At 39.2% G+C, this 16,431-nt stretch overlaps 1 protein-coding gene and 1 non-coding gene across 4 annotated transcripts in view; both read right to left on the bottom strand.

Moving 5' to 3' along the window:
* Positions 1-16,431, bottom strand: part of EPS8 (epidermal growth factor receptor pathway substrate 8) — a 196,624-nt gene that overhangs the window by 31,061 nt on the left and 149,132 nt on the right. For all 3 annotated transcript variants that reach the window (XM_010858741.1, XM_010858739.1, XM_010858740.1), the window contains 5 exons: positions 15,866-15,992; positions 13,508-13,596; positions 13,063-13,137; positions 6,001-6,149; positions 2,548-2,731 (listed from right to left, as the gene is read on the bottom strand). In XM_010858741.1, the coding sequence (XP_010857043.1) occupies positions 2,548-2,731; positions 6,001-6,149; positions 13,063-13,137; positions 13,508-13,596; positions 15,866-15,992 (624 nt within the window). The remainder of the gene's footprint in view (positions 1-2,547; positions 2,732-6,000; positions 6,150-13,062; positions 13,138-13,507; positions 13,597-15,865; positions 15,993-16,431) is intronic.
* On the bottom strand, positions 11,923-11,994 carry TRNAY-GUA. Its single transcript has one exon. It is a non-coding gene; the product is annotated as a tRNA-Tyr (tRNA).

Below are 16,431 nucleotides of genomic sequence, written 5' to 3' on the forward strand. Positions count from 1 at the left end.
ACCCACACCTTCTGGCTGGCTCTGAACATGACTGTGGTCAGATGGTATGAAATCACTGGCTTTGAGAATAACTGGGAATATTAGCAGGGAGGAGAGAAATGATGAAGATTGACTAACTGTGATGACTACACAACGTAGTTCAGGCGGCTGCTGGTTCTGAGGAAGGACAGAAGCTGAGTATCGCCACCCATATTTGCCACTCCTCATCACCTATGCCTTTCAATTCAAAACAAAATCACCAGATCCTGAATCACCCAAGTCTTGTCCTAAATGCATCTACTATAGTTGCACTGAAGTATAATAAAATCTCTCTTCTGGGGATGATTGCATTTTCTGCATTGTTAAATCACCATTACTTTAGCCTCTTTTCCAACAAAATCTTAAGGCATAAAATCCCCAAGAACTGCTAGCAGGTGCTTTTCAGTTCCTTTTTTTTTTTCAAACGTCTGAATAAGTGCTCAAGCCATACAATGGAAAATAGTTTACAATGGGAAAATGATAACTCATTACAAGGAAGAATTCTCAATAATTCTTGTAAAGATACTTATTCACTACGAGTAGACAAACTTTTACACTGGAAGCCAGGACATATTACTCTCTCTTTAAATGCACAAATTGAAAGAGAACTCACAAAAGTGAATCTCTGAGGCATATATTATTAAATGGATAAATTTCCTTCTTTAAGATCTGAGGACTGTAAGCAAAAAAATTTCTATGATTTGAAAATACTCAGCTGTAACTATAGCAACAGCAAGTGTATCATAATTTCATGACTGATTACATTTTTTTTTCCTCCAGAAAAGTTACCCTTTACGAGGAGGGAAAATTCATTGTGATGAGGTCTGAACTATAAAATACAGCTAGGGACATATGTCTGCTAACCAGGGCCAAGAACGGTGAGGTCATCTTTTTAATCACGCAATTAGAGGGAAAGGCAGTTACAGAATTCACCCCGACCATTATCTGCAGCCAGAGAAAAAAACAGAGTAGAAAAAGATTATTTTCAGAGTAGTATATTTGCTTTATTTGTAAAATTTCAGAATTTAACCATTCTAACACTATGTCTATTGTCCAAAGAATTGATTTTAAGAAATTTAACTTATATAAATGTTTCTCCCTAAAAGTGAGGACTTACTTTGATTTGCTATTTCATTCCTTGATATCAAAGTTGCCACACTGTAAATACCCACAGGGATCTGAGAAAATTAAGGAATTCAATAAAGGAGATGAACAGGACTTCGAGGAGGATCTAGCCATGAATTTTGTGTTTCTCCTTCCAACTAGACCTCACCTGTCTAACTCCTTGGGTTCCAATCACGCTATTTGATTTGGTTCCACTTTAAATGGTGTTTAATTTTCTGTCAAAGAAAAACTCATTTTTAAGGAATGTGAAAAGATAACATACCCAATTTGAATCCCTCAATCCACTCTCCCAATAAATTACAGTCTAAAGCCTACCAAAGATCATAAAAGATACAATAAATTTTACGATCTCCTCAGGGTGTAATAGTGGTGTAAGTCATCATTTGGACCTAGGACTTGAGTCCAGGAGAAGCTCTGGCCTTCTAGCCAGGCTGATAGGACTTGGGAAGGCTTAGTATGAGGCAAAAAAATAAAAGAAAGAAAGAAATGAGGCATTCAGGAAAGAGCAGCTTGGAACAGGCTTAGAGGCCCTGGGTCCGAGGGACTGTCTTGAGGGTCTGATGATGGGAGAGAAACATAGGAAAAATGAGCAGCAGCTGCTTATCAGGCAATTCCCTGATAAGGAGAGAAAGTACAGAGTCCAAAAGATGGGATCATCAAGGCTCAAGAGCCCTGGCATGAAGGGCAGGGAGGAGAGCCAGCAGGCTGTGAGATGTGATACCGGCTGGGTTCAGGCTTCACAGGGAAACAGAGCAACTGTCACCATGACAATGAGGTGAGAGGTAACTTAGAGCCGCAGGACATCTAGTCACAAGTCGAGAACAATCTTCAGGTCAATAAAGTGAGAACTCACAATCAGAATTAAGAGTTGTATACGACTGAGCATCTTCACTTTCACTTTTCACTTTCATGCATTGGAGAAGGAAATGGCAACCCACTCAGGTGTTCTTGCCTGGAGAATCCCAGGGACGGGGGAGCCTGGTGGGCTGCCGTCTATGGGGTCGCAGAGAGTCGGACACAACTGAAGCGACTTAGCAGCAGCAGCAGCAGCACAGATCACTGCACCTCCCTCAAAAGATGATACCAAGGACGTCCCTGGTGGCTCAGTGGATGAGAATCCGCCTGCTTGCCAGTGCCGGGGACACCACTTCAATCCTTGGTCTGGGAAGATCCCACGTGTAGCAGGGCAAGTAAGCACCTGTGCCACAACTATTGAACCCTCCTGCCTCAACTACTGAAGCCAGTGCTCCACAACAGGAGGAGCCACCGCGATGAGAAGCCCCTGTAACGCAACGACGGGCAGCCCCCACTCACCACCACTAGAGAAAATCTGCACAAAGCATTAAAGACCCAGTGCAGCCAAAAATAAACCATTTTTTTTAATAGATGATGCTGAAAGACTACCTCTGTGGATAATCTCTTTGTTTCTTGCTTGCGATGATGTTCTGCTGCATTTGCCACAGACTCATTCAGTTGATAGAGATCTGGCTCCACTGATGATCCCATGAAGTTCAGCATCGGGGGCTCCCAACCACTGCGGAACCGAGGGACGTACGGTGGAATAAACTGTTCTTTTGGCCACTCTGCTCTGTGGGAGGACGTTAAGACAGGTGAACAGTCTTAAGAAATTAAGAAATGCTTCTATGCTCAAAATGACCTTCAGTAAGGCTGGCCACACACACACAAAAATGAAAACAACAGCAAAAACAGTTCACACCTAGTCTGCCCTCTTTCCATCCAAACAGAGAACCTTACATGTTTATGCTTATATTTAATGGTGATACATGAAAGGAAGGCCAAGTTCTACTTCATGATCTGCTTCCACTACATTGCCTTAATGCTCCATCAACTCAACTTTTAACATGGATATAGGTCTTTGACAATTTGAGGAAAGAATGCAAAGCTAGAAGTGTGATGAGTACTTAGCGCATAAGGTTCTCCAAGCACCTAAAGCAGTTTCTGATCTTCATCTTCTTCATTCCCCTCCCATCACCATGATAGTTTCTGATATATATTTTTCAAAAGAGAAACAGCAGACAACATTCTTAAGGCTCATGACTTTTTAAGTTATGAATTCTCCTAAAATGAAGCAGATTACCGATTTTATATATTAAATGGATCAGCTAGATTTTCATCAGTAAAATCAAGTGAGGCTTATCTGTAATCAAATCATGATCCATTCATTACTTAATAACTCTGAGACTTATTCCTGCAAGCTCCTAATCACTTAAGAACCACAAAAACAACTAAATGAGAGAGACATTATTAAATTCTGCTAAAATATGTTGTTTATGTTTCACACATGATTTAATTCTTCAGGTTATATTTCTACTATGATGAAGTGAGCTATCATTCAGATTGTTATGTACCTTTATGATTCTTTTTTATCTTTATGGGTTTTTAAGTCCGCATATTCATTTCCTAATACTCTAAATAATCAGGATAGGAAATGACCATTTTCTCATGTCAAAAGCTAACAATATGAGTTCCTTCTGATGTAGTTTTCCTGCTGCTGCTGCTGCTGCTAAGTTGCTTCAGTCATGTCCGGCTCTGTGCGACCCCATAGATGGCAGCCCACCAGGCCCCGCCGTCCCTGGGATTCTCCAGGCAAGAACACTGGAGTGGGTTGCCATTTCCTTCTCCAATGCATGAAAGTGAAAAGTGAAAGTGAAGTCGCTCAGTCGTGTCCGACTCTTGGCGATCCCATGGACTGCAGCCCACCAGGCTCCTCCGTCCCTGGGATTTTCCAGGCAGGAGTACTGGAGTGGGGTGCCATCGCTAGTAGTCACTAATTTTCTCATTTTGAGGTAGGACCCAAGACAGAGAAACTAAAAAGCCTAGACTATTTTAGTACTATGAGATCTGATAAATTGAATAAAGTTTATGGAAAAAAATGAAAAGATCTCTACCTATGCTTACCATAAAATCATAATCTACATAAATCTAATAGATTTAAGAAATCTATTTAACTAGTTTGTACATAGTATGAGACATATAATACATTCTGTATTAATACATAAATAATATGCATAAATAAATTTAGATAATATTTTGAATGTAAAAGCAGCAACAGCAGTGTTAAGAATCTTCTGCTTGGTAAACCACTCCACATGTAAAGCATATTCCAACACAAGCAGTTGCCAAAGTCCAAAATATAAGTGGGAATGGTTTATATATATTTCAATAGAAAAAAGGAGAAAAAGATATGAATTGGTCCATTACTTTTAGGCTAGCCTAAAAGCCTTAGGAAGACAAACTTCCCAGTGATCATATGAATGATTTACTCCATGCAGTGAGATTAATACAAAAATTGGAATAAATGAGGAGAGAAGACATTATTTAATCATATATAATGAAATGAGAAATATTTTTGAAACTTGCTTGGCCCAGCAAACTCGAATACTGAAATTGTTAATGATTACTTTACCAGAGTCACCTTACTGACAAAACATAATTGTAAAATCATTCCCTCCTCTTTTCCATGTCCACCACCACAGTTTTTATCTCAGGGAATGCTGATTAATAAGGAACCTCTACAACTGCATTATTGTCCCAAGGGTCCTCATGCCTTGGGTGAATCTGTCCACGTCATTACTAGAGTTAATGACCGGACTGACGTTTTAAAGGTGTGGCTGTGTATGTGTCTCACTCCTATTCACAAAGTTACTGGGTCTCCTCAGCATTGCGCTGGGAGCCTTCAGACGCCAGCCTTGCTTATCTCTGTACACCTCATTCACCATTCTTCCACTCCCTGTTCTCCACAATCCTCTACAACCCCAAGTCTATACTCCAGCTAATTCCACATTCATACTCCATTCTCTTGACTGCTTGCTTCATGCCTTCACTCATGCCACTCTCTCGACTGGACAGGCCCTTTCCCTGCTACGTGTTTGTGGAAATCCTACTAAGCCTGTTGAAAGGCACCTAAGCAAAATAACTATGAACATCTACTCCAGGGCCAGACTGCCTAGCTCTGCCATTTATGAGTTGTATGGCTTTGGGAAAATTACTTAATCTCTCTTTGCCTCAGTTTCCTCACCTATAAAATAGGCATAATACAGGGACCTATGTAGAGTGCATGGTAGAGTGCCTAGCAAACACTGTATGTACACATATGATTATACACATGTACCCACTGGTGTTATCATCAGATGATTTTAAATGCCAGCCCTTCTTTGGAAGTTCCCCTGGAGAAAGGAATGACAATCCACTCTAGTATTGTCTCCTGGAGAATTGCATGGACAGAGAAGCCTGGTGGGCTACACAGTCCATGGGGTCATGAAAAGTCGGATGTGACTGAACATGACTAACACATGGCTTCTTTTAAAGCTAACTGCTTTCCTCTCCAAACCGTCTTCCTGACAGCTCCATCTTGCCAAGTGACAGTTTTAATGAGTTTCTCCTGGGACTCATCATGCCTTACACTTCTATCTTCTCCACTAGACCTCCAGCTTTTTAAGAATTTAAGCCTTCTCATCTACAACATCTACTCCTTCAAACATAGAAGGTTTTAATGAAATATCTCACTAGATTTGTGTACTAAACAAACAACACTTAAAAGTTATTATAGGTGTGCTGTCCTTAGTCACTCAGTACTGTCTGACTCTTTGTGACCCCATGGACTGTAGCCCAACAAGCTCCTCTGTCCATGGAATTCTCCAGGCCAGAACACTGGAGTGGGTAGCCGTTCACTTCTCCAGGGCATCTTTCCAACCTAGGGATTGAACCCAGGTCTCCCACATGGCAGGCGGATTCTTTACCATCTGAGCCAACAGGGAAGCCCTAGTAAATGTGCTGTGCTATGCTTTAAAAAAAGTTATTATAGGTATTCAATGCTAAACACGTATGTGTGTTTACCTGGTTTTCATCCAAGAGTCTCCCAGTGACATCCACAGCTGCCTCTCATCGGCACTGACCGTGTAATTTAAGAAATCGATGGTGTCCTTCGTCAGTAGGGGGCTAAGCACTGAACCGGCCAGCTCAGGACCTCCTGTTGCCTGCACCACCTAAAGTGGCAACAAGTCACTTTTTAGCAAGAAGATGATGATTATATGCACATTTTCAAAATGTGTAGATTTAAAAAAAAAAAAAACATGAAAAAAACAAGTGGTCTTTATACACTCCAATTAAATCTTGATCCAGATCAATCTGCCCAGCCCAATCGTGACTAATAATTTAAAATGAAAAGTTAATAGTTTAACAGTTTTCACAGAATCTGTCTACTGGCTTCACATGACTGTACATTCCCTGGAAAATATTCATGGTTACCCAGAGAATTCTTAGTCAGATGGTTTAACCATTGCTGCCTTTTAATATATATACATATATCTTTACTGGAAAATCTATTATGCCAAACTTGAGAAATACAGTTCTCGAAATGAATACGCTAGGGAGAAACAAGGCTTGAGTTAACAGTCTATGACTGTGCCTATAAAGACATACAAAAATAAAGGGATCCAGAGGGAAAGGTGAGAGAAGAAGGAAGGAGAAATGGTCCTGTGAATCTACGGTATTGCTTCCCAGAATTTAATTCAAGGAAATGCCCTGATATAAAATAGATAACTTCATGATTAGCAAATGCGAATAACCAGGTGCAACTCTCTGATAAGCAAAATGATGATAGGTAGATGTCTGAAATCTGCTCCAATGTTACTTCCAAGGGGCTGTTTCCTGGCTAACAAATGGTAATCTCCTAGAGCAGAAACCAGAGCCCTTTTATAAAAATCTCACCTTCCCGGAGACATGGCACAAGAATAAAGGGATCTTTTTTTGAATGGCACCAGACCAAGAGTCAATTTCTCTCCAGTCATCCTGGTGTGCTGAGCCTGCCATGCTGTTTTATGTCTGTCTCTGCACATGCTGGTTCCCAGCACCTCCAGAAGGCCCTTCCTCATCATTTTAGAACTCTGCTTGTGTCCCACCTCTTCTGAGAAGCCGTTCCTAACCCCACAGTGGAACTCTGACACACCCTGGGGTCCGCAAGCATGCATATCAGTCACACATTTCACTGTAACATGGACCTTATTTTTCAGTTCTCCTCCCTTGAGAACATGAACCAAAGTTTATCTGACTTTGAACTACAGAAGACACAAGGTTAGGCAATGAATGAGAATACATGAAAGAAAAGATGAAGGATAAAGGAGGTAGGCAGACTCTTATTTGAGAACAAAACCTACCGTGACAGCCTGGTACAGGGATTTTTAAACTTCCAAGCCCTAGAACCTCTAATAAATAGATAGCAATGACTAAGAGGAAAAGTAAGTAAGTAAAGAAACACTAAAATCTTTGGTTTAGCAGTGGGAACAGGGAAGGGACCAAAAGAAAGTAAATAAAAGGCATGGGCCAAAGTGCCCTCTTAAGAATGTAAGTAGGCACGTGTGCACACGTATGTGCTGTGGGTATGCTTGTATGGAAACGCTGAGGACAGGGGAGGCGCCCATGAAGTCTTATGGTTTAACCACATGTCTTTGTTTAAATCGGAGTATAATTGCTTTACAATGTTATGATAGTTTCTGCTATACAACAAAGTGAACATGTATACATATATCCCCCCCCTTCTAGCCTCCCTCCCCCCCACCCCCAGCCCACCCCTCTAGGTCACCACACAGCACTGGGCTGAGCTCCCTGTGCCATACAGCAAGTTCCCTGCTAGCTATCTATTGCACACATGGTAACTCAAAAAGTTTAAAACCACAAAATTTTGTCTGGCTGGCAGCAGGCACTGAATAAATGTACCTATCCATTTCTCTTGTCTAAATAAAATGTCTGTGACTCAGTAGGCAGCACACTGAAGGAAGCAACTGAAGTGTTATGTTTGGGAGACCATTAATAAGGAGTCATTTTTGAGAAACAAAAATATAAAATAAATCAGTGTTTTCAGATGCATAGCCTGATTACAAAGAACTAATTTTTGTATGTTAGGGAAACCAGTCCCATCATTTTATAGTTCCATTCTGTGTAACGTCTAATACCTACTTATGATCTGTGAAAGACTGTGAACGGAATGAAAGGAGGTGGCAAAACTGCTTTCTAAACAATACTTCCTAACACTCAAACTAAGATAGTTTTAAATGTGTTGAAGAATAAAGACTAAAAATTTTGTTAATGAGCTAGAATCAGTTTCTTTGCATATGGAGAGCTTTGATCCAATTTTTAAAAGTGCTTAAAAAGCAAGAATTATTCAACAATAACTAGGCAAGTAGAAATCAGATGCTCTATTTATAGCAACAACGTAGGGACACATTCATAAATTATTGATGTAGCCTTGAACTTTCATCTTCCATCTTGCTTATCACAAGATAGTTCTGAAATTCATGTTGATAAGGTTACTTACTTTCCAATGTTTGTAAAACAGTATTCATTTCATATTCTACTTCAGGTCTTGTCTAGTTACCCTTGGGGAAAGAAGAATGTCGTATATTCCTTTTTGTTACCTGGATTCTTTTTCTCATTTTTTTCTGATATTGAAGCAAAACCTATGAGAAATGCTTGAATTTGCTCCATTTTTTATAAAGATTGAAGAACTCAGTGGCTATGGTCTTCATATGCTCTAAATCAAATTAGTGAAATTTATCTGCTTCATAGTTACCATTCTTACCCTTTAAAAAAAGATCACAGAAATAACATACAGAGCAATCACATACCACTAACAATGATCATTATTGCTACTGTTATTCTAGAAAGCAATCATTCGCTCTTTTTACAGGATGAACCATTCAAAACCACTCCATCAAACAGAAAACCGTCCTTCTAGAGGTATTTAAAAGAAAGATTCTGTTTTCTCACCGTGGCTCCCTCACTTGCCCTCCTCACAAAAAAAGGAATGACATCAAATGTGTGGTCTTATGCTATATCTTAGAAAAGAGTGATTTGTAGCCCAGTCTCTTCTGGGATCTGTCTGTATGAAAAGCTAACAACTGTTCCACCTGCTTTCTGTTGCCACGCTTTTCTTAAATCCCAGTGCTTTTCTTTGTGCCCTCAAATATTATTTCAGCTAATTTTCTTAGCTGTCCAGGAAGACAAGACAGTGGTACACGTTAGCTTGGAAAACCCACTATTACACAGTTTGTAAAGAAAGAGAAAATGGGAAGGAACGCATAGTACTGTACCTATTTCATTAAACGTATAAGAAAAGACTATACCTGGGCATGGAAAATCTAGAAGATGAAAATGTGTATCTTGGATCCTGGCCTACGACACAAGTGGTATAACCTTTTGCTGGATAAAATCATGGAAATACCCAGCTTCTTCATAAAGTGACTGTTCCCAATGCACCATTTTGTTAGCTTCAAAAATTACACCTTATATAAAAATATGCTTTTTACAAAAATACAAGGGGAGTTTTCTGCAGGAAAACCTGTGTTATGAACACATTACTATACCTGGCATGTATGGACCTTCAAAGACTATTAACTATCCCCTACTATCCGTTCTCTCCTTCTTCCTTCTAAAAAGAGAAGTCCCTACATTCTAGATGGACTCATAGCTGCTCCAATGGAGATGCCATGCCTCTGGTTTTAGGCATGGCCATATGAATAAGTCCACACCATTTGGATAATGCCAGTAACTGTTTAAGCTCAGTCACCTTCTTAAAGTTATTTTTCTTTGCCATTGTATGGCTGTTACTAGGACACAGAGGTAAGTCAGCTTCCACATTAGAAGTGCCTAGCCTGAGTATCTCAATTCCTCCTCTTGCAAACATTTTCTTCATCTGGTTTCTAGAATACCTACTATGATACTCCTGTTTTTCTTCTCCTGATTTCCTGCTTATTCTCACTTTTTTGCTGATTCTTCTCACTCTCTTACCACTGAAACAACCTAAGGCTCCATCACCCCTTCTTTTTTATTTATCATCATTTCCTTGGTGGCACCATCCAATTTCATGGCCTTGTATGCAGAGGATCTTCACAGTTATAACTCTAGCCTGATTTCCCCATTGAACCCCAGATTCATACATTCAACTACCAATTCAAATTTCTCCATCTGGACATAACTCAGTTTTGACATTATCTAAAGAATATTCCTTACCTCCTGCCAAAAACCCATTTTACTCACAGTCTTCCCCATCTCAGTTAATAATTAGTCCATCCTTCCAGTCTCAAGCCAGAACTGTGGAGAAATCTTGGACTCTTACACAACACTTACAATCTGCCAGCAACTCCTGTTGCTTCTGTTTAATAACAAGAATTACACTTCTCACCACCTCCAAATTTAGTTACTTGGTCGCAACTACATAATCTCTCATCAGGATTATTTCCAGGGCCACCTCAGACCCTTCCTCCCTCAAATTTCTAAACACTGCAGCCAAAGCAATCCTTTTCTGCTGGAAACCCTCCAAAAGCGTCAAAGGTTCCACAATCATCAGTGAAGACCAATAGGATATGTCCTCCTGTTTGCTGACCTCATCTCCCTCTAGTTGGGCTCCCTTTTATTCCATTCAAGTGACAATACCTATTTCTTCCAAGAACAGGATTTACATGTTACTGTCTCAGAGCACCAACATTAGCTGTTTTCTGCCTGGAAGTCTCTTCCTTCAGAAATCCACATGACTCATTTCTTACTTCATTTCCTCAAATGATACCTTTTCAGTGAGTCATTCCCTCAAACAACCCTATTCAAAAAAGTGTAATACTTCACAACATACACACACACACACACACACACACACGCACACATGGCACTCCCTGTCTCCTTCTCTGTATTTTTCCACACAGGATTTATTTTGAGTGAATTATTTATTCATTTTTCAGATTATTGGCTGCCACTACATAATACAACATAAGTCCCAATAAGAATTTATGTGTTTTATGGTCCAAAAGGATGCATGTACCCCAATGTTCATCGTAGCACTGTTTATAACAGCCAAGACATGGAAGCAACCTAAACATCCACTGAGAGAGGAATGGGTAAAAAAGATGTGGTACATATGTACAATGGAATATTACCTAACCATTAATAAGAATGAAACAATGCCATTTGCAACAACATGGATGGACCTACAGACTGTCATTGAGTGAAGTCAAAGAAAAAGAAATATTGCATTACATCCCTTAAACGTGGAATCTAAAAGGAAATGATACAAATGACCTTATTTAAAATAGAAACAGACTCACAGACTTAGAGAATGAATGTATGGCTGCCAGGAGGGAAGAGAAGGAGGAAGGGATAGTTAGGTAGTTTGGGATAGACATGTATACACTGCTATATTTAAAATGAATAACAAGGACATACTGTAGAGCACAGGGAACCCTGCTCAATGTTGTGTGGCACCCTGGATGGGACGGGAGTGTGGGGAAGAATGGATACACGTGTGTGACTGAGCCCCTTTGCTGTGGAGAAATCTTGGACTCTTACACAACACTTACAATCTGCCAGAAACTCCTGTTGCTTCTGTTTAATAACAAGAATTACACTTCTCACTACCTCCAATGTTAGTTACTTGGTCGCAACTACATAATCTCTCATCAGGATTATTTCCAGGGCCACCTCAGACCCTGGACTGTCAGTGTGTGACTGAGCCCCTTTGCTGTCCACTTGAAACTATCACAACATTGTTAATTGGCTGTATTCCAATACAAAATAAAAAGGTTAAAAAAAGAATTTATGTGTTTTGTTTTTGATGAACTACCAATAATGCCAAGCATGTAAAGTGAAAGTGAAAGTGAAGTCATGTCTGACTCTTTGCGACCCTGTGGACTGTAGGCCACCAGGCTCTTCCGTCCATGGGATTTCCCAGGCAAGAATACTGGAGTGGGTTGCCATTTCCTTCTCCAGGGGATCTTCCCAACCCAGGGATCGAACCTGGGTCTCCTGCACTACAGGCAGACGCTTTAACCTCTGAGCCATCAGGGAAGCCCATAGCATGTAGCAGGCTCCCAATTAATATTTGCTGAATAAATAAATGAATGAACAAGTGACTGAATCAGATGCAGCTCAGGAGATGGAGGAACATCTCACTGAAAGAAATCTGGATCTCTGGGTAACTTCATAGAGCAAAGCTATCTGTCAGCATTGGACTCCTCATGCCTAGCCTGTTTTGAGAGAAATAAAACTTTCTATATTGTTCAAGCCATTTATGTTGTATACTGAGTTCAGTTCAGTTCAGTCGCTCAGTCATGTCCAAATCCTGTGACCCCATGAATCGTAGCACGCCAGGCCTCCCTGTCCATCACCAACTCCTGGAGTTCACTCAAACTCACATCCATCGAGTCAGTGATGCCATCCAGCCATCTCATCCTCTGTTGTCCCCTTTTCCTCCTGCCCCCAATCCCTCCCAGCATCAGAGTCTTTCCAATGAGTCAACTCTTCGCATAAGGTGGCCAAAGTACTGGAGTTTCAGCTTTAGCATCATTCCTTCCAAAGAACACCCAGGGCTGATCTCCTTTAGGATGGACTGGTTGGATCTCCTTGCAGTCCAAGGGACTCTCAGGAGTCTTCTCCACTGGAAAAACCATAGCCTTGACTAGACGGTTCTTTGTTGACAAAGTAATATCTCTGCTTTTTAATATGTTGTCTAGGTTGGTCATAACTTTCCCTCCAAGGAGTAGGCGTCTTTTAATTTCATGACTGCAGTCACCATCTGCAGTGATTTTAGAGCCCCGAAAAATAAAGTCAGCCGCTGTTTCCACTGTTTCCCCATCTATTTGCCATGAAATGATAGGACTGGATGCCATGATCTTAGTTTTCTGAATGTTGAGCTTTAAGCCAACTTTTTCACTCTCCTCTTTCACTTTCATCAAGAGGCTCTTTAGTTCTTCTTTTAAGCTTTCAAATTTCACATCATCAATGTACACAACAGACGCCAAAAGAAATAGTACCCAAGCAAGGCAATGAAGAAAAACTATCAAGATAATCTAGACAGATATGTGGGGTTGAAAAAATGCTAAGAATAATTACTTTCTGAAATTAACAAAATCTTACCATATTTAATGGAGTAAATAAAAAATGAACCAAATCTGCAGCACTAGGATTCTGGATGTGAGATTTCAATTTGGCCTGTAAGATTAAAAAAGCAGGCAAACACATTACTGCAATGTAATCAGGCCAAAGACAGACATTCAAAAAGGTTCAACCTAGACTCAAAAGAAGAGGTTTTGTTACTAGTTTCACCTTTGGAATATCAATTAGCAAGCACTGAATTAAATTAGGAGAATTTCATTTTAAAAATTAGAGTCATCCTTTTTTGGTCAAGTGTCTTAGATGTATAAGTTTTGCAATTTGCTATTCTAATTAAAGGCAAATAAAAACACATACAAAAAAATCTACAATAACAGTTTAATCTCTTAATTTGATCAGGTACATCCTGGCTAGACTCTGATCTCTTCCATTTGTTGCTTCAAATAGTACATAAATAAATTTCACTTACCAGAAGGTTAAATCCATGTTTAAACTTTTGGAAACAGTCCACAAATGCATCAGGAGGTGGAGGTTTTGCCCGCAGTGTTAAAACACCCTCTAAAGAATTAAATAGGAGAAGCGGGTAGATGAGGGCAAAGTTCCAAGAAAACTTAATCGATGAAAAGAAAACACATTTATGTTTGTAAAGTTTGATGATCACATCAGATATCATGCTACCTAGTCACCTTTCCACTTCTCATAGACTGACTGTAACAAATTAAGATCACCCAACCCTTGAAATGGATTACTGTACTCTTAGGCGCTACCAGATTACTCATCAGGTTCCATAAATTTATACTGTAGCCCTTCTACATGCTAATCACTGTGTTTATCACCGTGAAGACTATAAAAATGTGTAAGTTGTATAAGTTACACATCCTACTCCTAAGGCCCTAAAAATCCATAGACGATATGAATCAGATAAGTAAGAGATGTGTCAACTGAGGCTACAAAGAGACTACAAATGAGGAAATGTATACTTAAGGATGTGTCCTGGGAAAAGCAGTTTTTAGATGGGATTTGGAAAGTTTGTTCCAGGGCAGTTTGGTAAGAAAAACATCATGGTTGACTAAAAGCAGCATTAGCAAAAACATGGAAAAAGGAAATACTCTCTATGTGAAACAACAAACAGAAAAGCAAAGACACATGAGAATGGAAAAGTAGATCAAGGTGAGACTGTGAATGACCTTGACCACCAGGGTGAGGAGTCTGACTTACATAAACAATAGAACATGGGATTAACAAGCTTTTCAGCAGAAAAAGTGAAGTAACTGCCTTACACCTTTAAGAAGAATGTCCTCACAAAACGGAAGACTAGAGGCTTGAAGGTTGCTTAGAAAGCTGGGTAAAAAATGAGGTACCTTGAGGCAGCTGCTGGATATGAAACTGAAAAGGGAAAAATACTTTATACAAGAGAGACTGAAAAAATAAAATCAATGTTGGTTATAAACTAAAGAATGGACTCACAAAAAAATCTATGGTTCTGAATTTGGATGACCAAGAAGATGGCATACCCTTTGTAAAGAGTACAAGAGCAGCAAGTACATCAGAAAGCGATAATACTGAATTTCAGAATATATGAGGTAAAGTATACCCACATACATACTTCTAGAAGACAGGTCTACTGTTACATGCTTATGATATAGACAGAGCTAGAGAAAGACGTGGAAGTCATGTGTAATGAAAAGGATATTTATTCTTTTCTTATATATTTCCATCTATACCATTTTGTTACAAAATTATAATTTTATATATCTTGAAAGGGAAGGAAAGGGAAAGGGAAGTTACTCAGTCGTGTCCGACTCTTTGCAACCTCATGGACTGTAGCCTACCAGGATCCTCTGCCCATGGGATTTTCCAGGCAATAGTCCTGGAGCGGATTGCCATTTCCTTCTCCAAGGGATCTTCCCAACCCAGGGATCAAAGCTGGGTCTCCCGCATTGTAGACAGACACTTTACCGTCTGAGCCACCAGGGAAGTCCAACATATCTTGAGGTCATTTTAAATAACTGAACTGCAGCATATGTAAAAACTGCTTGAAGGTGACCTGACTGTTTGGAGTTTTGTGATAAAAAATTAAAATTCATTGACATTTTTAACTATTTTAATAAGCAGAGTCAATCCTTTAATTTAACAAAATAATGAGGTTCTATATTTATAGTAAAATTTAAATATGAGAAGAATGGTGCTATGACTTTAACAGACATTATCTTTACAATGACTAACAAAAACTATAGACAGATGGCCACTATTGAATGAGTCTCTAAATAATTTAGGCAGAATGACTTAGAGTCTTTCTTTTTTTTTTTGGCCTTATGCCTATTACATATGTTGTAATATTTACTTATAACTTTTTCAACTTTTTGAGGTAATATCTATACTTTTACAACCTTTTAAAAATGTTTTTGATTTTACAGTTGTTTTTTTTTTTTTGACTTTTTACAGTACATTTGGATGCTTGGGGCTGGTGCACTGGGACGACCCAGAGGGAGGGTATGGGGAGGGAGGAGGGTTCAGGATGGGGAGCACGGGTATACCTGTGGCGGATTCATTTTGATGTTTGGCAAAACTAATACAATATTGTAAAGTTTAAAAATAAAATAAAATTTAAAAATAGAGTCTTTCTTTACTGTAGCCAAACTGGGACCAAATGGGCTATTCCCCAGGTTTATCGTACTCTCCGCCTACATCACTGGTTCTCTCAACACCAGAAAAGGGATCTTGGTCTCTGGTCAATGGAGTCCTGTTTAACAACTCTGAAGTGCCAGCTCTGCCTAGCACTGGCATTCTGAATGGTTCTTTAGAAGGTTAAGAAAATCCAACTTACCTCCTGGTCCTTTCTTTTTACCTTTCTTAGCTTTCTTCCTTTTAGAAAGCTCAGAAAATGCTTCAGCTGCTTTTTGGAGTTTTGTGATAAAAAATTCAATGTCATCCAAAATGTGGTTTAAGATTTGCTGAAATTAGAAATTACAGAATAAACTATAAAGCAGAAGAAAACTATTTTTGCCTTAGCTTTACACTGTGAAGGAAAATCAGAAAGTTTAAAAGAAAGAAAAGACAAAGGAACACTTTCCACATATAAATTTCAAGTTTATCACTAATTCTAAGAAAAAGTATTCAACTAGCATACCTGTGGCTAAAGTCTAACATTTACATTTTTATTTAGTTTTATTTTATTCTATTTTCAATATCATAAAGAAAACATTCACAACATATATTCAGATTAACTATTTTCAATGACTCTAATTTTCTCATTGTGTTCTTCCCACATAAAGTCAGTGGCGGGGGGGGGGGGGGTGGTTCTAAGAAAATAGTTTGTTAGAATAGCACTAGCATTTCAGTTTTTCTAATAAATTTCCCAATAAAGCAATGACAATATTATTTTTCAGGACT

The sequence above is a fragment of the Bison bison genome, unplaced genomic scaffold (assembly GCF_000754665.1).
Source record: "Bison bison bison isolate TAMUID 2011002044 unplaced genomic scaffold, Bison_UMD1.0 scf7180017864390, whole genome shotgun sequence".
Classification (NCBI taxonomy): Eukaryota; Metazoa; Chordata; class Mammalia; order Artiodactyla; family Bovidae; genus Bison; species Bison bison.